Here is a 27,077-nt window from a genome sequence, read left to right as displayed (position 1 = left end):
CTGAACATAGGACAATAAAATAAAATCTGCTTCAGTTTCCCCTTTTTTGGTCATAATTATCCAACATTCTTAACTAGAAGTAACAAACATTTACTTAGACCAATGTGGCAGGATCTTACCCCCTCTCTGGCACACCACCAAATACTTTCCTCCTCCTTCTCCTCTCTCTCTCTCTCTCTCTCTCTCTCTCTCTCTCTTTCTCTCTTTCTCTCTCTCTCTAAATTTTTAACATGCTGCAACAGATGAAGGAAGGTCGTGTCTGATTAGAAATACTGGCTTCAGAAAGGATTCCACCGATGGCAGCTCAATTTAGTGTGATAATGAGCTTATAAGTAGTAAAGGTCACTATCTCTGGAAGGCCTAGCTTATCTATCTACACAGAGAGAGAGAGGCGGGGGTGAGAGAGCAATATACTGAGGAATGGTAAAGTATGCCCACAAAATATAAGGTAAATATAAAACCTCACTTTCAGTAAATATTGTTTTTCCCTTTGTGGACTTTAATTATGCATCTATGAATGGCAAAAAGGAAGTGTACATCTGTGAACATTCCACACTGGAAGAAATGCTACACTTTGAAGCCCCATCAACTCAAGGACAGACCCCCGCTGACAGCAGTTTAAAAGCCTGCATTGTATGAGAAGCTGGAATCTTTTCTCTCTGTTACAAAGGTATACAGGCACTGCCCCCCCCCGAACTTTAATATGCCACAAGAAAGGAGGGGTGTGCACAGGGAGGGTTGCCAGCAACGATTTGATATGAGCAAGGGTTGTTCTTAAGGAAATTCAGAAGCTGTGTTCAGAGAGATAGAATTCTGGAATAAGAAGATGAAAAGGTGCTAGTCTTTAGCTCCCGAGTGCTCAGATAATGCACAAATTTGGAAGGCCAGGTGTGCTTCAGTTCACGTATCGTTTGGGAAAATGTGGGTTTTGTGAGTTCAGAAATGCGAACTGAATCAAATCCTCTCCTCCCACTGACAGCACAATATTGTGAACAAGACTAAACCTTCTTGTCTGATCCAACAAGGCGCTGCTCATCACTTTTGGGTTTTCAACCCCGGAACAAGTTTAGAACTGATATGGCTCCATGAATAACAACAACAACAACAACAACAACAACAACAACAACAACAACAACAACAACAATTTATTTATATCCCACCCTCCCCAGCCGAAGCCGGGCTCAAAGCGGCTAACAACAATAAAAGTAACACAACATGAAGCAATGCTGTCCTGAAAAAAAAGTATAACCCTATTCTTTTGTGGGAGCCCCTTCTCATGACTTAGATGAGATAGCAACAATTCACCAAAGTTTTCTGGATGGAGTGGTTTTTAGGAATAGGGAGAACTGCACTGGCTCTTGAGCTGCTGGCATTATCACCAACCTGCAAGAGTGGGGTTGGGCTACCTTTAAATAAGGTGCCCAAGAGGGGAAGTTTCTTATTTTCCAAAAACTTATCACCATCATCATGCAATCAGTTTTTTAGAACACAACAAAACAAAAATCTAAGGCAAGCCATCCCACAAACACACCAAAATACTTGAGGGAAAGTCTGCCCCCTTCCCTCCTCTTTAGATGAATTTCTCTTCCTTCCTTTCCTCCACAAACATCCAAACTCAGATCAGCTGACAATATTAGCAGAGCACCTGAATCCACCTTTTACAAAAGAACAAAAATGTAAATATTTTTACCTCTACTTTGTCCCCACTCTGCAGAAAAATGTAAGAGAAAACACAAACTAATAACTATTATGATTAAAAGGTTTAATGCCCAACTTACAACAATGTTAAGTAAAGTAAGAGAGTGTACCTATATGCCCTTAGTTACGAATGTGCCACATGAAGTGAATGGGGCTTACTTCTGAGTATTTATACCAATAGGATTGTACTGTACACCTTCTTAGGCATCACATTCTTCATTTTTAGATATTCATATTAATCACTTCCAACCATGACCTGTAGAGACATCACCTTGCCAACAAAGGTCCGTATAGTTAAAGCTATGGTTTTCCCAGTAGTGATGTATGGAAGTGAGAGCTGGACCATAAAGAAGGCTGATCGCCGAAGAATTGATGCTTTTGAATTATGGTGCTGGAGGAGACTCTTGAGAGTCCCATGGACTGCAAGAAGATCAAACCTATCCATTCTTAAGGAAATCAGCCCTGAGTGCTCACTGGAAGGACAGATCCTGAAGCTGAGGCTCCAATGCTTTGACCACCTCATGAGAAGAGAAGACTCCCTGGAAAAGACCCTGATGCTGGGAAAGATGGAGGGCACAAGGAGAAGGGGACGACAGAGGACGAGATGGTTGGATAGTGTTCTCGAAGCTACCAGCATGAGTTTGACCAAACTGCGGGAGGCAGTGGAAGACAGAAGTGCCTGGCGTGCTCTGGTCCATGGGGTCACGAAGAGTCGGACACGACTAAACGACTAAACAACAACAACATTAATCACTTCCAACCATGGCATGTATTAGAGCATAGGCTTTTTAGAATGAACAGTTGTTTAAGGTTCAAAAAATCATCAGTGTTGCAAGGTGGTTTCTGGTTCTCCAAGGTGTCAGACAGAATAACTGAGTGAAAATTTGGTTTCACTTGCATTTTAACGAGAACCTTCCTGATTCAAACTTCTTGAACCAACATGCAAACCGAAACACAGCTACCCTTTGAAATTTGCATTTCTTTGGATTTTATGATGCAGTTCTCGAAGCAAGTATTATATACAACAATGCACATATGCAAAAATCTGTGTTAAATGCCTGTAATGGTGGATATAACATTCAAAATACTTTGCACTTGGGAAAATTACTTGCAAAAATGTGTACGTCAGTCATGACTGCCTGCAAAAAAAAAAAAGTGTTTCATATTTGAAATTTCCGCTAAAATGCTGGTGAATTTTCATGATAATCAAAGGAAAGCAAATGTGGGAAACTTAATTTAAGATTGGGAAAATGAGAAACTTAGAGAACTGAATTTGACAGATTTATTTTTTCCTAAACAGGAATCTTACAAAGCCCAGACCGGACCAGACCAATAATCCTTAAATCCTTTAGCTGAACGTCAGGGATTGAAACTTGAACAGCGTAGGCTTAAGCTGATGAGATGTAATGAAATTAATGGGTTTGACTACCTTTAAGTGTGTTGCTTTCATTGGGTCTACTCTGAGTATAATTCTGCATACAACCCTCTTGTGTGCAAAGCACATGTTTTAACAATGAGCCACAGGCACTTCCTTGAGCTTTGGTTTGGGACCCACATGCAGAATCAATCAATGATGAAAGAAATGCCTGCTCTCACACACAATGTTTCGGTGTGTGCAACATAATAATTCTACCACCATTCATACATTGACTATGGATAACTGATGTGTTAATATTAATGCTTAACCACAGAACTCATCAGATAAATTATGTTCTACCCTCTATAGCTGCAGCTCCCTTTCATGTACCATCTCAGACATTTCCATTACAGGTGAAATTAAATTACCCCGCCTCCTCCCCTACACTCCATTTAAAGTAAATAAAACTTTATTGAGCTCTCTCTTCCTCTAGGGGACTATACCGAAGATCAATGTGCAGATGGTATACAGATGGTATTTTTAGACTCTGAATCATATAGGTGAAGTCCTACAGAAGGATTTTGTTCTGCTGGAGTCTAATAGACAATTGGAAAGATGGAAGAACCTTAACAACACGCGCTAAAAATATTAGATTGCATCAATATTTCCTTCCTCTTCGAACAGTTCCCAACTTCTTAGCTGCCTTGGTAATTTAAGAACGTGAAGACAGATGAAGCAAAAGAAACCATCCACTAAACCGAGCAACTCTCATCTGTCTGAAATAAAGAGGAAGGATATGTATAATAAGCAGTTTGGATTCTTCAAGTGGCTGGTAATGTAAAAAGAAAATTGCGAGTACATGTTAAGCACAACCTGGTCCTCAACACCTTAAATAAAACTTACTAGTGCAACTGGGGGTTTGAAGCATGTGCTGTTGCATTCTGGTCCTGACTATGGGCTTCCCATAGGCATCTGCTTGGACACTGGAAACCTCAGGAAGGCAGAATGCTATTGTGCTCAATTTCTGCTTTCATGTTTCCTATAAGCATCTTGTTGACCACTGTGAGAACAGGATGCTAGTCTATGTGGGCCATTGACCTGTCCCAGCAGGTCTGGTCTTGTGCTGTCATGTGGGGCCAAACATATTATGTGAAACACATTTTTGGATTGAGTGTGACTCTTTTTAAAGACCAACGTAGCAGCTATTGGGGGCAGAGAGCTGCAGGACCACAGGGATAGAGCAGAGTTTAACCCTTTCTCTCCCTTCTGTAGAACCAGAAAAAACCACACACACCTTTCTGAGCTTGCTCCTAATAAAGGGTTTCCCAAGCTTGGGTCTCCAGTTGATTTTGGACTACAACTCCCATCATCCCTAGCTAGCAGGACCAGTGGCCATTATGAGAACTGTAGTCCAAAAGCAGCTGGAGAGCTAAGTTTTGGAAACCCTATCCTAATACAAGTAGCAAGATTTTTTTCTGAGGGGTGTGTGTGTGTCATTAAGGCTGTAATAGAGAGGCAAAAGGTTAAACTCCTCCATCCCGCCATTCTCCCTATCATGATCTGGGAGCCCCTGCATCTGATAGTTTGATTTTAAAAACATTCAAGTCAAGCATCTAAATATAAAGTTACCAGATTTTTTTCAATGAATCCGGGGACAGTTTTCAACTTCAGTGGATTTTATATGGGGACTGATTTGTAAATCCAGGGAAACGGGGACATCTGGTAACCTTAAAAAACATATTTGATGTAACACGTTGCTTGGTCCTTGCTGTAAGGATATATGCATATGGAACCATTTCACAGAAATGAAAGCTACAGTTTCCATTTCAGTTTTGCTATTGCAGGGAAACACAAGCATCTCTCTATATTTATTCGGATGCTTTCTATTATCCCCTTGAAGATCCGTCCTGGACACAAGAATGATTAAAAAAAAATCACCAAAGGAACATAGGGGCATCAGAACATAGGAAGTTACCTGATAGTGAGTGACGTCATTGGTCCACCCAACATTGTTTACACTGACTAGGGTGGCTGCCCAGGGTTTCAGACAGGTGTCTCTCGCAACCCGACCAGGAGAAGCTGGGTGTTGAATCTGGGACCTTCTGCCTGCAAAGCAGATGCTCTGCTCCTGAGTCCTGGCCCTTGCTTAAACAACTGGCTTTTAAGACTCCTCAAAAAGGGCAGTCCCTAAATTAGGCCACAGTGAGCACCTTCGGGGACCCCCCTCCATAAACTCTATCTCCAGCCCACACAACTGGCAAAGCCACTTCTGACTTAGAAAGCAGGTGGGGTTGCAGGCTTCACACTCCCACCGTGCGCACGGTGGCTGGCTCTCAGCCTCCGCGCGATTGAGGGAATCCCTGGGCGCATCATCCCCTGGCCAGCCAATTGGCTGGCCCAGGAGGCATGGCCTGCTCTATTGAACACAGGTATGGCCAGGGATCTCCCTCTTTTGCCGCTTCTAGCTGCTCTGGTATTGTTATGTAGAGGGGGGTGGGAGGAAGCGCCATCACCTCCCTCGCATATTGAAGGGTAGTCCGATAAAGGATTCCAGGGGGCGTGGGCCTGTCCGAAGCCTGGGAGGTGAGGGATTAAGGCACGCCCCTGAGCAGTGACCCCGGGGGAGTTCCTAGTTGATGTGCATCAGCAGGGCTCCCCCTACTGGTGGTTAACCCTTCCCAGACTTCAAGCGAACAGGCTGAAGCCGGATAGTCGGTTAGGACCAATGCCTAAGCCAATACCGCTTATCACCTGTAACCAATAAAGTTGTGGCCATATTTAGCCCATCAGCCTTAAATAACTGTGTCATGTGTTTTTATTTCCACTGGGGGGAGGCGGGAACTTGCCACACAATAGCCCTGCCTACATTCACATGAGCAGGGAAAAGAAGTGACAGGAAATATATATGAACTGACTACCTAAGCTTCACCTTAGGCCACACAAGCTCGGTGATCGCGGATTCCCTGCTCTCCCAAAGCTCAGGAGTTTAGTCGTACGCAGTGCTTTGGGGGGGGGGGCGCGCAGGGGTATGCATACCCCTAAACATTTTGTGAATCTACTTTGGCCTCATTGAGGGGCAGTATTTCAATACAATTGAAAAAGGAGAGTACCCCTAAACACTTTTTTGGGGGGAAAGCACTGGTTGTACGGAGTGGTTCAGGGTCTGCTGTAAATCAGTCTTGATCTTGAGTAATCAGCACCCTCTCCAGACATTAAAGTAAACACACAAGAGGATGCCAGGGGTGAGTTTTCTAGCTATGACCTGCTACATCACCCTTTCTGCCACATTCTGACTCATGGGAGGTCAAGTTCTGAAGTGGAGGAACTTCTGCACCCATAAACTTTTTTAGAACCCCAATTAGGCAGGGTTTCAAAAGGCGCTGGCCACCTCAGTGGATCTGGCACTTTCCCAGAGCAACCCAAGGCCCTTAGGCCTGCTGGGATAACACCAAACTCGTTTTACTTTACAGAGAGTTCACTTCAAATGCATTTGGTCCTGCCAAAAGCCACAACAGGTCTACATAAATGTGTTTAATAAATTAAAACGTCCACGCAACAAGATAAACTGTATGCAATTACAAGTTCAAAATTATGAATTCACACCCCAGAAAAGTAATTTATTGTACTGAAGTGTCAAGCACACATGCATATTTGTCTTGCTTTGCCAAGGGTTCATATTAATGTAGCCACTTCTTGCCCATCATAATCATCATCCACACATTCTATCTTCTTTCTAAATTTGTTACATATTCCTCCAACAACTCAGTAAAAGAATTCGAGTCCTGTACTCTCTGACACAAAAATGAACTGTGTGGCAAATCCCCAATTTCCCTGCCATTGCAGATGCCACAGACTCCAAAAAGTGCTGGGGTTTCTCCCTTCAAGCACAGTGGATGGTATTAACTGAAATCTGGAAAGAGGAAAAGTATTTCTCAGAGTGTGCCTACCTATTAAAAGCCATAAAATGATTATCAGGGCGAAGCAGTCCATTTCAGGAATTGTCCTGGATTTGTTTGGATTGAAACTGGATTGAAACTGGACATGCACAGAAACCCACCCTTTTTACAGTGACAAATGTTTTGGGGCTTCCAGTCAAGTACTAGAAAAAAATCCCACCTCATAGCCACCCCCCCAAAAGTATCTGATCTGAACACTTGAAAAAACTCCAAATTAATCCTTTGTTGCTGTTTACTCCCTTCTTTGCTCTGCTTTCCTAAACGAGAGAGAGGGTAGGATGGAACAACAGGCTGCTGAATGACATTTCCTATGAGGAATCATAGGTTACAGACCCCATAACCCCCAGCTGGAAATGACAATCCAAACATTATCCTTATTTGCAGCTGAGGATACCTTCAAAGGGAGCTCTCTGTGACCTGTGACCTGCTTCTTCTGTCTAAATGTAAGGCATTTTCCCACAAGGAAGGTTGGAGCTGTCAGGGAATTGTGGAGGTGGGGGCAAGAGACCCCAAACATTTAACCAAGGCTTCCTTGCTGAGCTCCAATTCTAGTCAAGCTAAGCCATATTCAGGCAGAGGCAGCTGACGTTTTTAGCCCTTCCTTCTCCGGAGGTTCATCTTGGCCCTGGCTCATATCTTACCTGAGGGGAATGGACTCTGGAGTCCAGTAGAATTTGGGGGCAGAAGTTTAGGGCCCCACTTAACAGAATGAGCAGGAGGAACCTCAAACATTGGAGGGTCAGCTTACTACATTTTGGTGCAAATGAAGTAATACGATTGCCATTTCGATAGGGGACCATTTCAAGTTGGCGAAATGAAATGCATTACAGTGGTACCTCGGGTTAAGAGCTTAATTCGTTCCGGAGGTCCGTTCTTAACCTGAAACTATTCTTAACCTGAAGCACTACTTTAGGTAATGGGGCCTCCTGCTGCTGCCGCACCGCTGCTGCACGATTTCTGTTCTCATCCTGAAGCAAAGTTCTTAACCCAAGGTCCTATTTCTGGGTTAGCGGAGTCTGTAACCTGAAGCGTCTGTAACTTGAAGTGTTCGTAACCCGAGGTACCACTGTACCAGCTAAGACTATTACCCATTAGATCATTAAGTCCAGCATCTATAATTACCTAGTACATCAGTGCTGGAGTTCATATAGCTAAATGTGAGAGTTGTCATCCTGCTCAACTGAGGCGGGTGGAGGCCAATGGAGGTGTTTGAGAAAGAGGTTACAAATTAGTTTCCTTACCACCGCCACCACATTGAAATTTCATGTGATAATTATCTCAAAGAAACTGCCATCTCCCTATCCAAAAGCACTTCTGTCACTGCTAATCGTTCCAGCACATACCACAGGGACTGTTCAAATGCAGATGATTTAACGGTGACTGTAATTCTTCCTGTAAACAGGATTGATGAATTGTTCGTTCTCCAGACCTCAGGGTCCAAGGATGGAGTGACAGGGATCCCCTTTGAAATCCTTTTAGTGTCAAGGACGGGTGTCAAAGCAGCTGTCTTGCTTGCCAAGAAAGGCGAAAGGGGAATCCTGCACAACAAATGTTCTTTAATCTGCAGCATTCCCAGTTTAAGGCTTCATAAAAACTCCAACAGGCCATGACAAGAAATCTTCTCTCTTCCCTATATAGTGGCAGCCTTCGCACAGCAGTTTCCAGGTCTGCCTGCTAGATCCACAAATGAACAATCTCCATGGTTTTCCTTTTCCTTCTCTCTGATGGAAATGTGCCCACAGCAGCTGCTTTGGTCAATAAAAAGGGCTTCAGAGATGAGAAGAAAGGAGCTTGCCTTCTTTGTTGGGTTATTGTTCTTTAGAAGGTATAAGAAATTGGGGGAACCTGTGGCTTTCAAGATGTCGTTGGACTCCAACTCACATTAGCTCCATTCAACATGGTTCAAGGCCAGGGATGATGGGAGCTGTGGTTCAGCAACGTCTGGTGTTCCACAAGGTCCCCATCCTTGGTATACCATCCTATGACCTGAAGGCACATGAGGTCACTACCTTGCCTGAAGATAAGCAGGTTTGGTTCTGGTCAGTGAATGGGAACCACAGTTATAGCACCTTGGGTTCCATGATGGAAGGAAGGGGATATTAAACTGTAAGAAATTGAGTAAGTTCATAAGAAGTTTCTGAATCAAATATGTGTAGTACATTTCTATATTCTTGTAGGAGATAAGAGGTTTTTGGTGAAGGAAGAAGAGGTTAAAAGGGAAAACCTGGAGATGGAAAAACTTGAAAATACTCTACCAAGAATACAGGATTGTCTACCAAGACAAACAGAACCTAACATCATCTTTAGTCAGCATGATGAACACCATTGACTATCTCTGTGTATACCAAATTTCAGGTTGTGATCTATTGTGGAAGTACCGGAATATTTTTAAAAAACAACAATAACACCAAAGCAAACCATGGGACAATCAGTATGTCAGTGAGGCCCAAATATTTTAAATATAAACAGATTCTGAAGCTTTCGTATTCTGAATACTGAGAATGTGAAATGCACTCTAATGCATTTAAATAACCAGCCAGTCTGGCACATACAAATATTTTTGAAACACCTTTGAAACAGAAATTGATTCATTCATAATTGGTTAACATGAAAGGAATGCTTGTATTACTGAGCGAGACATCTTAAATTTCCTCTACCTTTGCGATGGATTCATGCAGGCTGAAGGAAGACACTAGTTCGTTGGATATTGTTGAATGTAGAGGGAAAAGGGCTTCAGAGAGAAAACTTGCCGTCTGTGTGACAAAAAAAGAGAAAAGGAGAGGGAGAGAACCTTTAAGACTACTTATTGATTTCCTTCTTCAAATGCCTTATTGGATTCTATCTGAAGGTTCAAAGGACCTCAAATTGTTTTAAAGTTGTGCTGATGATTAGACTTCATTTTAGTGATCTAATTTACTTGTTCCAAACTCTGGAACAGAAAAAAGGGATACAGTTATCTTTACTGTAAAAAAAAAGTGTTCTCCTGAAATGACATCTATCTCAGTAAATGTACTTCCCCGTTCAATGCATTATTACGCCTAAGGGGAGAAAAATCCATATTGATTTCATTTGTGCATTGCTAGTAATTCCAAAACTTGAAATGACTAATTGGCTTGTCAGAAATTATATATGCATGACAATTAGAGCCATAAAACACAAAACTATTTATTCAAGAGGAACTGCATCCCTCCCCTTCAGTAGTAGGCATAGCTTAGAATGTTAATTATAAAAATGAACTAATTCCTGTTCATGTACATCCATTTAGAAATTGAACTAGTTCAGTTTACAGTTCAATTCAGTTTCATCCATTTATCCTATTTACCTTTTTTCTTTTGGCATTCAAGATGTTGTGCTAAAGTGCAAAACAGTGAACTTCATTAAAAAAAGAGCTAGTTTATTTGAAGAACTGGTAGTAGATAGTTTTCAGAGATGGACCATTGTTTATTACTGAGTTCCCGAGATTAACAGTAATAAATTAACACTACTTGTTAATCAGGTGCTCACTGTGTCACGCTTATGCATTTGGTTTGGGCTTTTTTGGTTTTAATCTATCCCATCAATATTTCCAAGCAAACTAAGGCAGCTAACAAATCAATAACAGAACAATAAAATAAATAAATAATACAATCTCCAACTTAAACTAAATCACACACTCAAAACAGCAGCATACAAATTAAGAACTAATAATAGCAAAAATAATAGGAACCTAATTTTTTAATGTTCTAGTTCAATGGGAATTCAAGAGGAGCACAAAACAGGGGAAATCAAGGCTTTGCTTTCTTTGCTCAGGGGTTTTGCACTGGTATATGTTTGATTCCTACCTGCTGTCTGAAGTGGTACAGTCCTGCAATACTTGCATCATGCACAGCTGTTGATTGCATAGTCTAGGCTTGGCTGGTTCTATGGACTCCTGTTTTTTGTGCTTCAGGATCTAGGCAGAAGGCCTGGCTTATCTTCCTGAGATGTAGCTAGTGTGAGGAATTTTATAAAACCGGGCTCTATTGCATAGACACTCATAGGGAATTCATTCTCTTGAGGGCTGATCATCAAACAGTCAAACTGGCAACATCTTTGGGTTTCTGTTTTTGAGAGCTGCGCAGACTTCTGTTGATGCAGTCTAGAATAGCATTAGCTCTTTTTTAAAACTGCCACTGCATCACACTGTTGACTCATGTTAAGCTCGTGGTCTGCTAAGACCTCACATATACTGCTGGCAGAAGCTCCTTGTTGCACCTTACTGCTCAAAACCCATTGGTAGCGTCTACTAATTTTCAGTTTAAAGAAAGGACCTCCATGTGTATCTTTCCCAAATGCAGAAGCACAACTGTGGATTCGGTACATATGGAAGTAATTCAATGATCTGAAAGCAACCAATTTGCACTGCAGAGGTTGTGCTGCTGCTTCATCACATCACAGTTCTCAGTGTTCATAATATAAGCCTGACTGGGCACCCAGTTTTGCTTCTGTCCCCACCCAGCACTAGCAAGTGGTCCTAGGGCTTGTTGACCAGGACAGAATATAGTCCTCTGGCTGAAAGAAGGTCCCTCATTTCTGATTTAGCATCTGAGTGTGAGCCAGGGAAGATAATGGCACATTTGATGAACTCTGAATGCAGTTCTGCTGGAGATTTTGTTTTCAAATGTTCCTCTAGCTGTGTTTGGCCATAGGTGATAAGCACCTGTATGTTTGGAAATACGTTTTTGAAGCTTCTCTCCATGTCTGACAACTGCTGATATTCAAAAGTCAGCTGCCTGATGCTCAAGTCCTTATATCCACATTTAGTAGAGTCCTGAATTTTGGAATGGTTAGTATCAAAAGCGTGATTAATCCATTCCTGACTTGCCAGAAAGTTTTCCTTTTAGAGACCATATATTACTGTGAAGTGTTGAAATTGAAACCTTTGCTTTGGAAGTGATATTAATGCCACTGGAAGATTTAACAGGATTGATTTGCTGTGCCATGCATTTTGCAACTTTCCCAGCTTGCTTCTGACAGATAGGACACTGCTCTGAGGGTCTCTGGTTGTTTTAAACTTCAGTGTGCTCCTTTTCTACAAAGAACCGAGCTTGGCTGTTTCACTTAAACAAGTTTAGACATCAGTGGCATTTCATGCAAAATAAATTTGGCAAACGCTTCTAGCAATTTTTAATCACAATTCTCTCTCATTTTATAATTATTGTTATTAAATCTTCCAAATTATTACATAACTCCAATCATATGTATCTTTTTTTGTTACACATTTTCTTTTTGACTTCCCATCCCTCCTCCCGTTTTTTTTTAATATTCCACTTAATAGTTGCATTAAAACACATCTACATTTATTTTCTAAGCCCCCAAAATCCATTCTCTACATTCTTCCATTGCTCATATCTCAAATCCTGCATATGATTTCATATAAGAATGATAATTCAATAGGTCCAATGGCCTCCCTCCTTCTATGACAATACAATCATTTTGTCCTCTTATTTTAGCAGTCAGTTTCACTATTTCTCCATAGTTCACCAGTTTTATAAGCCATTCTTCCTTAGCTGGAGTCTCTTCGTCTTTCCATTTCTGTGCATATAAAATTCTAGCTACAGTTGCTGCATACATAAAAAAGGTTAGTCAGCTTTTGGGGAATTTCCGTCCCTATTATCCCCAACAAAAATGCTTTGGGTTGAAGGTGGTGGTGGTCAATTTAAGCATCTTTTTCAATTCATTGTAAATCATTTCCCAGGAACCCGTTACCTTGCCACAAGTCCACCAGATATGATAATCACAATTCTCACACAAGGTGCAAACTGACTCCCCTCTGCTGCAAGCAATCTGCACATATAAAAGGCAGTACCCAATGATCCTTTCTATTCTCCCAAGATCCAGCCCAGTCTAAGCTCCCTTCCAACCTCCTCTTCCATAAGTTCTCTGCTGGAATCCTGCTAGAACATGAACCTCAATAGTACAGTGCTCTTGAGTATTTGGAACACCCATGCAGCTTTGGCACTGCAAGTGGAGACAGTGGCAGAATCCCTCTTCTGTCTACAAAATGAACAGAGATGAAAATGTGACATCTAGTGAGCAAGAAACAGAACCTCAGATGGAAATATGCAGATGAAGGGAGTGGTTATGCAAATATCCTGGTTCTCAGTGGCTAAAGAGATCACTGGTTGAATAGATGGACCATAAGGAGATGCCTTCTACTGAATTAGACTCTTGGTCCATCTTGCGCAGTACGACCTACACTGACTGGCAGCAAGTCTCCAAGGTTTCAGATGAGGAACATTTCCCTGCCTACCCAGAACTGTCAGGGAATCAACCTGAGATTTTCTTCATGAAAATGCTCTACCAATAAGGCACAACCAAAGGCCTGGATAAATAAGTAGGGCTTTAACTAGTACTGCAAATATAAAAACCTTTATATCAACAGCAGTGTGATGGGCATGGCTGGAAAGGGTCTTGTGTACAGCTTATACAGTGGTACTTCAGGTTAAGTACTTAATTCATTCCGGAGGTCCGTTCTTAACCTGAAACTGTTCTTAATCTGAAGCACCACTTTAGCTAATGGGGCCTCCTGCTGCTGCTGCACCGCTGGAGCACGATTTCTGTTCTCATCCTGAAGCAGAGTTCTTAACCTGAAGCAATATTTCTGGGTTAGCGGAGTGTGTAACCTGAAGCGTATGTAACCTGAAGCATATGTAACCCGAGGTACCACTGTTTTTCTATGGTTCCAATACTGAGAAAACCAGACCCACGAACACCATACCTTATAAATCTATATAGCAATGTGGAAAGAACCCATATGCAATCTTTCCAATGCATTATATACATTAAAAAAAATAATCAGAAAAGACAAAGTGGTAGCTTCAGTTTCAAAGTAGGAAATAACTGTGGTGACTTCCTTGCTTCTCGCTGGATGAAACATTAAAGAAACCTGCAAGATCTGAATGTTGCATAATCAATCATTCTCAGAAGAATTAATGAGGTAATAGATTCCTTACCAGTGTATTTTCATCTATGAGAGCTCAGCACTTGCTTGTCTGCCACACACACACACCAAATATCTCCAGGAAGAGAACCACTCCAGTCATTCATTATTAGGATGACAGTGCATAAGAGAGGCATGATTGACAGTAACGATTCATCTTTATTTTAGATGTTTATGCAGGGAGACTGAACAGATCAGTACATTTAAGTGGAAAGGAGCAGAGCCCAATGTACTGCTGCGCGAATAACACACACAAATTGCCAACAATGGATAGGTAACAAATCAATAAAGCACTTGAACCAGCACCCTCCCGCTTAAAAGAACTAAGTGCACTTGAAACCACTAAGGCTGTGTACACACCATATATTAAAGGAAGGAGGAGTTTAGATTTGATATCCCGCTTTATCACTACCCTAAGGAGTCTCAAAGCGGCTCACAATCTCCTTTCCCTTCCTCCCCCACAACAGACACCCTGTGGGGTGGGTGGGGCTGAGAGACCTCAAAGAAGTGTGACTAGCCCAAGGTCACCCAGCAGCCGCATGTGGAGGAGCGGGGAATCGAACCCGGTTCACCAGATTACGAGACTACCGCTCTTAACCACTACACCACACTGGCTCTCTAATTTAAAGTACAAATAATTTAAAGTACAAATAAAATGATGATGATGATGATGATGATGATGATGATGATGATGTCTTCAGGAGAGAACCTTTCACCTTTCACCTAAGGTCTGTTCCGTGATGACTCAAAGCAAGCGTTTGATCATTGTTGCACTTATTTTTACAAAACACCCTCCCAAACAAGTGTCTATGGTGCTATGCTTTAGACATGGGCTTAAAACCTTCTCATTCACACAGACTGTCTCTGTAGTGTGACCCTACCATCTTGCCCAGGAGTCAGCAACCTAAGGCCCATGGGCCACAAGCAGCCCATGGCGGTCGTTTAACCGGCCCATGGATCCCTGCCACCCGCTCAGTCAGCTCCCGTGCACCGCGCTAAACCGGCACGGAGCAGAGCAGAGACCACCTTCCGCGACACTGGCCGGCTTCCTGCGCACAGTTCCTCCACACCAGAAGGAGCGCCAGAAATAGCGCTTGCACATGCATGCATACGCACACACTCAGGCCCACTGCGGCGTCTGCGGGACCGTGAACCGGCCCAAGCCACAAAAACTTTGCCGACCCCTGATCTTGCCCATAATACTGAATACGCCCCACCACATATTTTGTTTTGTACATCCTTTCAAATATTAAAACACACACTATTCCGCTATTTTAATGCTTAGTAACTTGTAAATAATTTTGCTTACAGAAAGTAGGTGCAAAGTGTGTCATGGCGGGATAGTAAAAAATTTGCACTCCCCTTGTTGAACATTCCCCCTGGATTATTTCCCAACTTTTTAAAAGCAGTTTTGGAAACTCTCCAAGGGTTATCATTATGGGATGAAGAGCTGACCATCACCCAAAGACCATCAGATCTACTTGACAAGCCAAAAAGCTCCCGGTTAATGGGGTGGCATCTTTTGATCAGCAGCCATCGACCAACTTTCTTCTCTCCAACCAAATTCCTGAAAATAACCTTCTGTCACATCACAGCTGAACTGGAACACTGTAGGACTGCATGATTGATGGAAGAGGCTCTGAGCAATTCATTGACATATGACAAGAGTCCCAGAAGCTGAGCCACCCACTTCGCCTTGTTGATAAGGCACAACTTTAACACAAGCAGGATTAAGGCAGAGATGACAAGCTGGGCAAAGACTGATAATCAGATACGGAGCATAGCCTAGTATTCTGAAACGGGAACTTAGAGAACACAAGAAGCTGCCTTATACTGACTCAATCCATTGGTCCATCTAGCTGTTGAATAGTTTGTTTAAAGGTAGGGTTCATTATTGTTCCACAGGGTGTGTACCACTTTAAGGGCCATGGGTGCATATCCTGACCTAGTTTTTGCAGCTGTGTGGCGGTGTAACAGGTGCTGATAGGTCACTGTGATTAGCTGTGTCAGCAATTGTGTTTGCTATATAATGAGCTTTACTCTGTACCTTACCCATAGCTGTCAACTTTTCCCTTTTCTTGCGAGGAATCCTATTCGGAATAAGGGAATTTCCCTTAAAAAAAGGGAAACGTTGACAGCTATGACCTTACCCCCCCCCCCGGTGCATGAATGGGTGATAATTATAACCACTATGTAAGATGTATGTTTGAGGAGTTTTTGTTATTAAACCTTGCAAAGGTCTCTTTGCATCTCTTCGGTGATTCCATCTATGTGGTCTACTCTGCACACAATCTGTGGCTTGTTTCAAATGCCCAATACAGTATAGTCTACAACTGAGTGACAGCTGCTCTCCAAGGTTTCAGAGAAAGGACATGTCGGAGATTGAACCTAAGGCATCCAACATGCCAAGCAGTTGCCCTTCTACTTAGCTACCACAAGGCTTTGTCTCAACCCTGTTTTAAATCACGCTGCAAAATACCTTGCTTGAGCAAACCTGCTTCATGGCCCTGAACCAATTCACTTGACCCACGCTGCCTGTTCTGAATTAATTCCCAATAACCCTTCTGTCTCTGAGTGTTTTCTGAAACTCTGAATGAATTGCTCATCTGGACTGACTTTGCATGCTAAAAAAGGCCTTGCAGTATCATTTGGGTTGAGTCCAAACTATCCACCCATTACCATTATCGTAAAGGTTCATGAGCCACCACTGGAGGGTTACCTACTGTTGTAACTACTCTGGTAACCTCAAGGTTAGATTACTGCAATGTGTTATTCGTAGGGCTGCCTCTGAAGACGGTTCGGAAACTTCAGCTGGTGCAGAATTCAGCAGCCAGGTTGGAGCAAGACGGTTTGAGCATATTACACCAATCCTGGTCCAACTGCACAGGCTACCAATTAGTTTCTGGGCCCAATTCAAAGTGCTGGTTTTGAGCTATGAAGTCTTAAACGGCTCAGGACCTCAATACTTCAAGGACCGCCTCTTTCCATATGAACCTACCCAGACCCTGAGATCATCTTCTGAGGCCCTTCTTTGTGTGCCTCCTCCTCAAGAGGTCCAGAGGGTGGCAACATGAGAACGGGCCTTCTCTGCAGTGGCTCCCCGTCTGTAGAATGCTTTCCCCAGGGAAGTTCACCTGGCGCCTTCATTATATACCTTTTAGGCACCAGACAAAAATGTTCCGTTTTAACCAGGCCTTTGGTTGATCTGATTGACATCCTATACCCTTTTAAAATGTGGCTCTTTTGGGGGGATGAATTATTGGGTTATTGTTTTGATTTTGATTTTATATATCACAATCTTTTTTGTGAACCGCCCTGAGACCTCCAGGTATAGGGCAGTATATTAACTAACTAACTAACTAACTAACTAACTAACTAACTAACTAACCAACCAACCAGGGGCTTTAAACCATAGGAAGACAGAATGTTCTCGTCCTTGGATCTTGCTTTGGGGATTCCCAAAGGCATGTGGTTGGCCACTGTGAGAACAATGGCTTACATGTTAAAAAATGTGCTAAACGCATAAACACATAAAATCTTTAGGAAAAACTACCATAGAAAATTGGCCCAGTCACCTGTGGGTCTGAGTATGGGGATTTTCTTGACAGACTGATTTGTATTGGGGGATGGTCTGCGCCTACAGATCTGTAGACAGAATCTGGCGACCATCCGGGTCGACTTATGATCTTTACCTAAAAGGAGAAGATCGAATTTGTGTTTTTCCAGGAGGTCAGCAAGTCAACCTCTCTTTATCCCAATGAATAGTGTGCAGCCCAGATACTTTTATAAGCACATCTCAGTACTTAGTAAGGGTAGCTTTATCCAGCAGTGTGCTCATACACACGCACAAATGAGTGAGTCTTCCCATTGATTTATTCAATAGAGTCAACAATAGCAACGCTATCTCTCCCTCATAAGCATAATAACTGAAAATGTGCTACTTCGCCGACACTAATGCAATGGTTAAAACCTTGAGGACTGAAGGAGCTAACCATATGCAACAGATAATAAAGGAACACCATATTGCCACATGTGAGATGCTAACTTTTGCTCTGCCTTTACGTCTACTCAGGTCTTGACAGACAAAGCTGTGTTGCTGATCTGCTTCTTTCACTATTCAAGGACTACAACAGCTACAAAGCATTCCCAACAGATGTTGTCTTCTGCTGTTGCCTTGCCCTCTGAGAGGGTAAAGAGAGTTGATAATAGGAGAACAAAGAGATTATTTCAACAGTCAGTCAGAAACAGAAAGTTCCAGCTAATTAATTCCACCACCACCCGCCATAAGTACTTAAAAATGTATGGAGAGACTGAGATCAGGCTAGTCTAGTCCAGCATCCTGTTCTCACGGTGGCAAACCATATGCTGCAGCAGTTGCAGTAACAGCATAATAATACTAATAATAATACACCCATCTGGCAGGGTTTCACCAGCCACCCTGGGCGGCTCCCAGCAGAATATTAAAAACAAAACAAAAGATCAAACATTAAAAACTTCCCTAAACAGGGCTGCCTTCAGATGTCTTCTAAAAGTCAGATAGTTGCTTATTTCCTTGACATCTGATGGGAGGGCGTTCCACAGAGTGGGCACCACTACAGTGGTGCCTCGCAAGACGAAATTAATTCGTTCCGCGAGTCTCTTCGTCTTGCGATGTTTTTTGTCTTGCGAAGCACGGTCCGTCGCAACTGCGCCTCTTCAAGCGGCTTTAGGAAAAGTGAACAAACTCGCAAGCCCATAGGGAAAATCGTCTTGCGAAGCGACGCAAAAACGGAAAAACCCTTTCATCTTGCGCGTTTTTCGTTTTGCGAGGCATTCATCTTGCGGGGCACCACTGTACCAAGAAGGCCCTCTGCCTGGTTCCCTGCAACCTCACTTCTTGCAGTGAGGGAACCACTAGAAGGCCCTCATAACTGGTCCTCAGTGTACGATGTGGGTGGAGACGCTCCTTCAGGTATTGCAGACTTTGTAAAGTTTATCTGATTTTTTGGAACAATATTCTGGTATTCCAGGTTGGATGTATCCCAATAGCGATCTTGATAATGGTCCTTGTCATTCCTCCACTCCTTTGATCAGGCTTCTCTGGTGTCACTCCTGTGTCCATCACACTTGCAGTCAACCAAAATGTCCTCAGACAAGATCACTCACTCATCTTCCCTTAAGAATGATCAGCTCTCCTGATCATTTGAGCTTTCGTTTAAGGAAGTGTTTTGTGAAATTAGAAAGATATTGATGCTTCCCCTTTCACAATAGTGGGTCACTTCTGATTAGACTTCGATTGAACATCCAACTTCCAATCTTAAAGAGAATTGCCTCCTTTTCATTTTAATTTGGGCACCATTTTCTGCTGCCCTCTGGTCTCTTGACACAGTGATTAATTGATTTATGAATCAATTACATTTGGCCTCTAAATGGGAACAAAAAATAAAATTCATTCCCTTTGATTTATTTATGGCATGTGTCAGAATGTACATCTGCTTTCTTCCGTCCATTCTTTAGATTTTCTAACCCTTTCCCATGTAATTAACTTCATTTTAGAGGGATATGAAATGTGGAACCCTTTTCACACTCAGCAAAAGACACCATGCAGATTCGAAGGAGGATGATTTTCATCAAGACTGCAGCACAGAGGAAAAGTTTATCATTCTCTCCCTGCCCCCACCAAAAAATCCCTGATATGCCATATGAACTGAAGCTTATGTGGTTCCTACTTAAAAGCAAGACCAGGCACGTTAGATATGATTGCATATATAATGGAATGTGTGATAAACAAACTTTCACAGCTCACACAAAAAGCCTTCTTTTCTGTTTACTTGTTGCCAATGATATGCACGGAGTGTCCTTGTGGAACCACCCCAAAACACATAAAAGAAACTGCATAAGATGAAAGAAATGCATAAGAACTGACCTACTCAAGAGCACAGAGATAGGAGATGCTGCACTATAATCACTTCCATACAATTTGAGGAATCACAAATGCAGCTGTCGAAATGGAGGCTAAAATTCCTCGTTCCGTGAAAGAAATGTAATATTTTTTGATTCCTCCCACACCAACCTGTTGCCACAAAACAAATGAAGTAGAAAACCAGGTAACAGAAGTGATCTTCATGCATACACTTGTCTTGTATCAGGGCAGGGGGACCTGTGGACTTTCAGATGCCATTGGACTCCAACTCCCATCATTCCTGGCCATTGACTTTGCTTACTGGGACTGGTGGAAGTTGGAGTCCAATGGCGGGCCACAAATTCCCCAACCATGCTGCTCTTGAGTGGCTTTCCTTTATACTCTTATGGTCAAAACTCCAACAATTAAGAGCTGTGGATCATTAGACTGAGCCTGGCCTTGGCTGGGGATGGCAGGGTATAAATAATAATAATAATAATAATAATAATAATAATAATAATAATAATTAATATTATTATTATTATTATTACACTGTTGCTACCATACTTACAGTACAATTTAAACTTCTCTTATTTTTAAATAATCCAGGATAGTTTAAGAAAGACGAGTTTCACACAATGTTACAAGTGAGTTTAAGCTGTAGAGTTTGAAGACCACTGAAATCATGAGCGCTGAATTTATTTTGAAATCCAAGCTTCATGTATGATCTGAATGACCTAGACAAATCGAACCGTCTCAAGAAGCTGGAAAGATGACCCAAGAGTTCTAACAACATAATGCCCATATAAAAGATTGACTAAGAGCTTCACAGCAACACTGCTACAGGTGTTGACAGCATTTTATTTATTTTCATATTTTCATCTAACCTCTCCCACTGTTTACGTTGGCTTTACAATATCATAAAAAGCAGCAATAAAACTGCATAATCCTAAAAAATTGCAAGCATCCCTTGAGAACGTAGTAAACCATGCAGAAATCAGAAATGGGTTTCTTTTCTTTTTTTTAAAGCAAGTAAGAAGTCATCCTTTTCTTTCTTTTCTTTTTCAATCAACAAATGATTGTGAAAAGGAGGAAAAGAGATACGAATGTGAGCTTTGCCTTTTTTAAAATATTAAAAGCCAATGGGCTGCAGCGTTGAGGAACCTATCAGAGAGATCATTACCTATCATCATCCATTATATATATTACTGAGCATAACATGAGCCAGGACTCCAGCACAGAGGCCTGTACAGAGGTGGGATACCACTTTCAGACAAAGGGCCACATTCTCTTCTATGAAATCTTCCAGGGGCCACATGCCAGTAGTGGGCAGGGCCAGAGGCGAGTCAGGGCAAAACACTGCCCTGTAAAGTTTGGCACAGTAGGCTAGTTTCTTCACAAAGAGGCAAGCAAGGGGCATTCTCAGAGTTCCAGGAAGCTCTCCAGCCACGCAAAAACACTCAATGTGGATGTGGAACAAGACCGGTGAGGGGTGTGGCCCTGGGGGGAGAGGGTATGCATACCCTTCAACATTTCTCTGATGAAAATGTTGTTGTTGTTGTTTAGTCGTGTCCGACTCTTTGTGACCCCATGGACCAGAGCATGCCAGGCACTCCTGTCTTCCACTGCCTCCCGCAGTTTAGTCAAACTCATGCTGGTAGCTTCGAGAACACTATCCAACCATCTCGTCCTCTGTCATCCCTTTCTCCTTGTGCCCTCCATCTTTCCCAACATCAGGGTCTTTTCCAGGGAGTCTCCTCTTCTCATGAGGTGGCCAAAGTATTGGAGCCTCAGCTTCAGGATCTGTCCTTCCAGTGAGCATTCAGGGCTGATTTTGCTTATTGGGTGCTGAATTGGGACTAGCAATATGTGATCACACATCCTTGGACTCTGTGCCTAGTATATGCTCCACTATCAATTATTATTACTGCTACTTCTGCTGCTGCTTTAGGAAATGCAGATTATAGGCTGGCCTTTCTTTTTCTTCTAATGGCTATTTAGAATTTATTTTACATCTATTGCATTATATTGCTTCATTACACTATTGATTTTACATTTTCTTTCAACAGTTGAGACTAGCATGTTAGGAAGCCTGTCTGTGTCTGCAATGCTACCAGTGCCTATGCAGTTGAAATCCCCAAATGCTCTGGAGCATTAGCATTTAATTTTTCAGTGTTTATAAATAACACTCACTGTTTGACAGGAAGGGTGGTCATGGAATCTCCTCTGGTGAATTTCTGCACTCCTTTTAGGCAGGAGGTCATTCATTATTTGGCTACATCCCACCTCCTGGAGCCAGAACTGCAAGGGGTATGTCATTTTCTGAATGGGTAGAACTTCCACAAAAATCTCAGCTGCAACTGCAAAAGTAGACACCTCTGCACATGTAGCATCTAAAGATGGCAGTTAGGGATAGCTTTCTGTGACAATCCTTGGTCAACTTTTCAGAGAGCTGGTTGAAGTGGCAAGATCTTTGGCCCACAACGAAATTGCTTAGGAAAAGACAGAAACGGAAGAAGCTCAGAAAGCCAAGGTAGGTCTCAGTCTCACACCAAATGCTGCTTCTGTTTTGAACAGAATGGACCTCTGCAGAATCAATTAAAATGGAGGCTAGCTACTGAGGCATGTACATTATGAAACTTCAGATCCATGGTAACATGCTCTAAGGAGCAAACTCTAAGCATTCAAACTCTGAATACCACCACCTTGATGGGAGATTATTGGAAAGGTTGAACAGTGACCCATAGAACGAGGTGAGATATATTCTGTAAGGAACTGGGGAAGCAGCCTGAGGATTTTTAGCCTTGGTTTCTCCTGTAACACCAGAGTGTGTGTGGGGGCCTTTTAAAGGGTGTATTCCCTGGGGTCAGTTTGTTTTAAGATTAATGAATGTGGGATATCTTTTGTACACCTTCAGAATGTCTGTAAAGGATAGAGGGTAAAGTCAGAGATGGATTTAGGGGAGCATGACCAGTTCAGTATCACTGGGCATGTAGTCTCAGCTGTGTTGCCAGGGACATCACAACTATGATTTAGAATGGAGCATGAGGGGTGGAAGAGCTCCGAATTTTGTCACCACACAGAGCGCTGCTGAAATTTGAGACCCCAAGAGCCACCACGGATAAAGTATCTAAAATGATGGCAAAACACTGCATCACCTGCAAGGCAACCAGCTGTTAATACTGTAACAAGGTCCATAGTTATGTCAGAAAAGAGAGTGGCTTCCCCCACTGTGGACAAGAGTATCCCTTCTCCATGGAGCCCACGGACTCCTGTTTTAACTAGAACTTCCCTTGTGGGTGTGAAAACAAGAAGGTGAACCTTGTTGAATCCTCACGCTTCATTCTCTGTGGTGGAGGAAACCCCTTAATCTGTTTGGGCATTCTCCACGTGCAAAACCTATGCATGAAGAAGATGGCGGCAGTAATTTGCTCCAGGTCCCACCCCTGACACCTTGAGTGGCGCCGGCCACTCCTCCTGGAAGTCCATGCATCAGTGGGCATGTCTGCAGAGGCAAAGCAGGTGTGTAAGAAGCTACTCCTGCATAGGCTTTGCCTTTGCTGACATGCATGCAAGATGTCAGGGCCAGGGCAACCTACCAACTCCCCCTTACATAAGTTCTGCATGTGGATAATGCCCAAACAGTACTTTTGGGTGAGACAGAGACCAAAGTTCCTACCTCATCAGATTTAAGCTCTGCCCTCTCCAGTTCTTGGAGGAAGGTCCTGAGACAAAGCTGAATGACTTCTTCTCTACAAGGGGAGAAACAAAGCCGATATGTTTACCCCAAGACCAGACAGTGTGTAGGCGAATGCTTTCCCTCTGCAATGCCAACTGACTTCATGTCTGTTGTTATTTTTTTTCTCCGCCAGAAGAGTAAATAATTGGTGTGGGTGAGAGGATGATTCATTCTTTGTGCTCAATCGCTCTATGACTTTTTAAAGGTGTGTGGGGGGGAGTAGTAGTTCAAAATGACAAACTCTGCCAATTCTCTCAGGAAATATTAATGTGAGTTTATAACTCAGCTGGAATGTACCAGAAGCATTGTTCAGATAGACAGAGAGCACTTTTGTTGCCATGTTTACTTGTGTTTTTTAACCTTGCTTTATATTTCGACTTTAACAAGCAACATGCTTTATAGTTGGTGACATTTATATTTACAGGGGTTAGGTCCATAAAAATAACTCCTCAGGTCTATATAATTTTAGACAAACCTTCTCTTCCCCATTGCCGCCTACAAATGCATCTAAATGAAACTGATGAGACAACAGAAGCCCTCTTCTCTGTGTAGAATTTAACTTACCTCGCCAGTTGTATAAATGTTTAGGAGATAAGATTAGGCCAATAAAGTGAAAGCTAATAATAACTGACCTGCTTACTATGCTCCTGATGTTTCCCGTTCGAGATTTTGATGGGGAACATGTGTAAACAAGTATAAATGTATAAAAGAAAAGGGAATATTAAACATAGTTTTTGAACTTCAGCAAGCAGAGGGGCAAAATGAGATGCAACCTTTTTGAAATGCAGCAGTTATTCTAAAGTAGCTTGAAATGAAGTATGCCAGTGTAGTGTCATACTGCAATTTCTGGAGCTACAGGCTTCACCAATCTGTCAGCCTCATGTATTAGCAATTCTCACATTTTCCTGTGTATGCAGATGTGGGAATAATGCCTGCATCAGCACGAAAGCCTTGCACAGCTTAAATGAGGAGTCAGTGGAACCTTGATTTTGAATTTTTGTAGGCCAACGGCTACTTCATTAGATTTTTTTTTTGGGGGGGGTGTTACTTAATTAAAATGATGGGTCCTGATTTAACACCTGCCAAAATATTTGGGTGCTCAGTTATGCTTCCCTTCATTGGACTGGGGAGGGAGCTGTTCTCCCAGTACATTTCCGGGCACAATTCAAAGTGTTGGTGCTGACCTTTAAAGCCCTAGATGGCCTCGGTCCAGTATACCTGAAGGAGCATCCCCACCTCCACCGTTCTGCCCGGACACTGAGCTCCAGCGCCGAGGGCCTTCTGGTAGATCCCTCGCTGCAAGAAGCCAAGTTACAGGGAACCAGGCAGAGGGCCTTCTCGGTAGTGGCACCCACCCTGTGAAACGCCCTCCCACCAGATGTCAAAGAGAAAAATAACTACCAAACTTTTAGAAGACATCTGAAGGCAGCCCTGCTTAGGGAAGCTTTTAATGTTTAATAGGTTATTGTATTTTAATGTTTTGTTGGAAGCCACCCAGAGTAGCTGGGGAAACCCAGCCAGATGGGCGGGGTATAAATTATTCTTATTCTTATTCTTATTCTTATTCTTATTCTTATTCTTATTATCTTGACAGTTAAATGGAAGCCTATACGGGCCTTCTCCATTAGAATGAAGAGGTGGAATTTCTCATGCAGGAGAACGATGCACATGTCAGAGCACTCAGAGCCCTCTACCTAACAGATTTGCAGCACTGCTACACTAATAATATGGTTTGTTCCCATGATCTTCAGTTCAGCAGCATTCAAGAATGATCCAAGTCCTGTCTCTTAATTAGGGTTGGGTGAATATTTTAATTTTGGGTCGTTCCCCCCCTGCACCTCTCATTTGTAGTTGTAAGTTTCATTCTCTATTTTTCCACATCAGTTTGTGATTTTTCAAAAAAACCCAACAAAAACCCTCATGAAAATTCAGTAGAATTTTAGTGCAATATCCATTTTTTATGCAACTTCTTTAATATCCACATTTTTGCAAAGCAATTTTGCCTGCCATTTTCACTGGTATATGCATTTTATATGCACGCCAAACCTTAGTATATGCATTTTTGTACACATTACCTCGCTGGAGAGCTGCATTTCAGACTTTGGAGACACACGGATTTTAAAGGATGGCTTTGTTTTGGTTCGCATATTGCTGCGGAATGTGTAAAATAGGGAAGTTCATCTATAAAAGCAAAGTGAATTGGATTGATCCCCCAACCCTAATCCTACTGTATTGATCCAACCCCACCTCATCCATTAACTAGGGTTCCTTGGTCTCATGGTTTGTCTCACAATGACAGAGTATGTTTATTATATACAGTGCTGGCGGAAAGCCTCTGACCATCCAGACATTGTTAGACTACAGCTTTCATCATCCCAGCATTGTTGGCCAAGGCTCATGAGAGTTGAAGTCCAGCAACATTTGATGGGGTGAAGGTTCCCCATTCCTGATTTTGAATGTGTATCCTGCCTTTCCACAACTGCCATTATCTGCTACAACCAAGACGACTCACAGTGGTTACATACTAACACAATATCAAAGTCGATATTAAAAACAACAGCACAATCAACATAGGAGAAAATAAAACCAAAAGCAGTTTTTTTAAAAAGCATGCAAGGAAAACAAACCAGCAGCAGAAAAACAAAAACAAAAAGACCCATTTATACATAAATGTCTTCATCTGCCATTGGAAGGCTCCAAGAAGGGAGATTAGCAGAGGAATTGCAAAGCCTTGGCACAGCCAGTGAAAAGGCCCTGCCAAATAGGAATGTAAGAAGGCATTGCTTTCTGTTCCACCCTGAGTATGTCACCCGCAGCGCTGTTTCTGTTCGACTGCAACTTGGCATCCTCCCCAAACCGTGCCATTCATCTCACTGCAAAATTATGTATCTCGTGTGATTGGCTAAATTAATCGTGTATATTACACAGATCATGCTGTCTCGACGTTGTCCCATCCTGTTCATTTCAATGCAAAGGAAATGCGGTGCAAAGGGAGGAAAAGCATAATCAGTTTTATATTGTTTGCAAACTGAACAGCAAATAACAAATCTATTCGCTGGTTTGATTTCCATTCCAGACATGAGATGAATCTGTGAACGGTCGCAATTTCCACTCCAGCTCCGAGGGCCTTTTGGCCGTTCCCTCACTGCGAGACATGAAGTTACAGGGAACCAAGCAGAGGGCCTTCTCGGCAGTTGCGCCCGCCCTGTGGAACGCCCTCCCATCAGATGTCAAGGAAATAAATAACTACACAACTTTTAGAAGACATCTGAAGGCAGCCCTGTATAGGGAAGTTTTAAATGATTGATGTTTCATTGTATTTTTATGTGTTGGAAGCCCCCCAGAGTGGCTGGGGTATAAATAATAAAATAAGAAAGTTGTTGTTGTTGATAGTAGTAGTAGTGTACTGAAAACACAATGGGAAGAGAGAAACAAAATTGCACTGGAGATCAGCTGAAAGAAGTTTCAAACTTGTCTAACAAAAT

General features: G+C 42.4%; 1 protein-coding gene across 3 annotated transcripts in view; it reads right to left on the bottom strand.

Annotated features, from left to right (window-relative positions):
- The window catches only part of NAALADL2 (N-acetylated alpha-linked acidic dipeptidase like 2), a 740,348-nt gene that overhangs the window by 89,315 nt on the left and 623,956 nt on the right, over positions 1–27,077 (bottom strand). For all 3 annotated transcript variants that reach the window (XM_053390588.1, XM_053390586.1, XM_053390587.1), the window contains one exon: positions 9,669–9,764. In XM_053390588.1, the coding sequence (XP_053246563.1) occupies positions 9,669–9,764 (96 nt within the window). The remainder of the gene's footprint in view (positions 1–9,668; positions 9,765–27,077) is intronic.

This window comes from Podarcis raffonei, chromosome 5, assembly GCF_027172205.1.
Source record: "Podarcis raffonei isolate rPodRaf1 chromosome 5, rPodRaf1.pri, whole genome shotgun sequence".
Lineage (NCBI taxonomy): Eukaryota > Metazoa > Chordata > Lepidosauria > Squamata > Lacertidae > Podarcis > Podarcis raffonei.
Note: the sequence above shows the minus strand (reverse complement) of the source record. Positions and strands in the feature narration are given on the sequence as shown.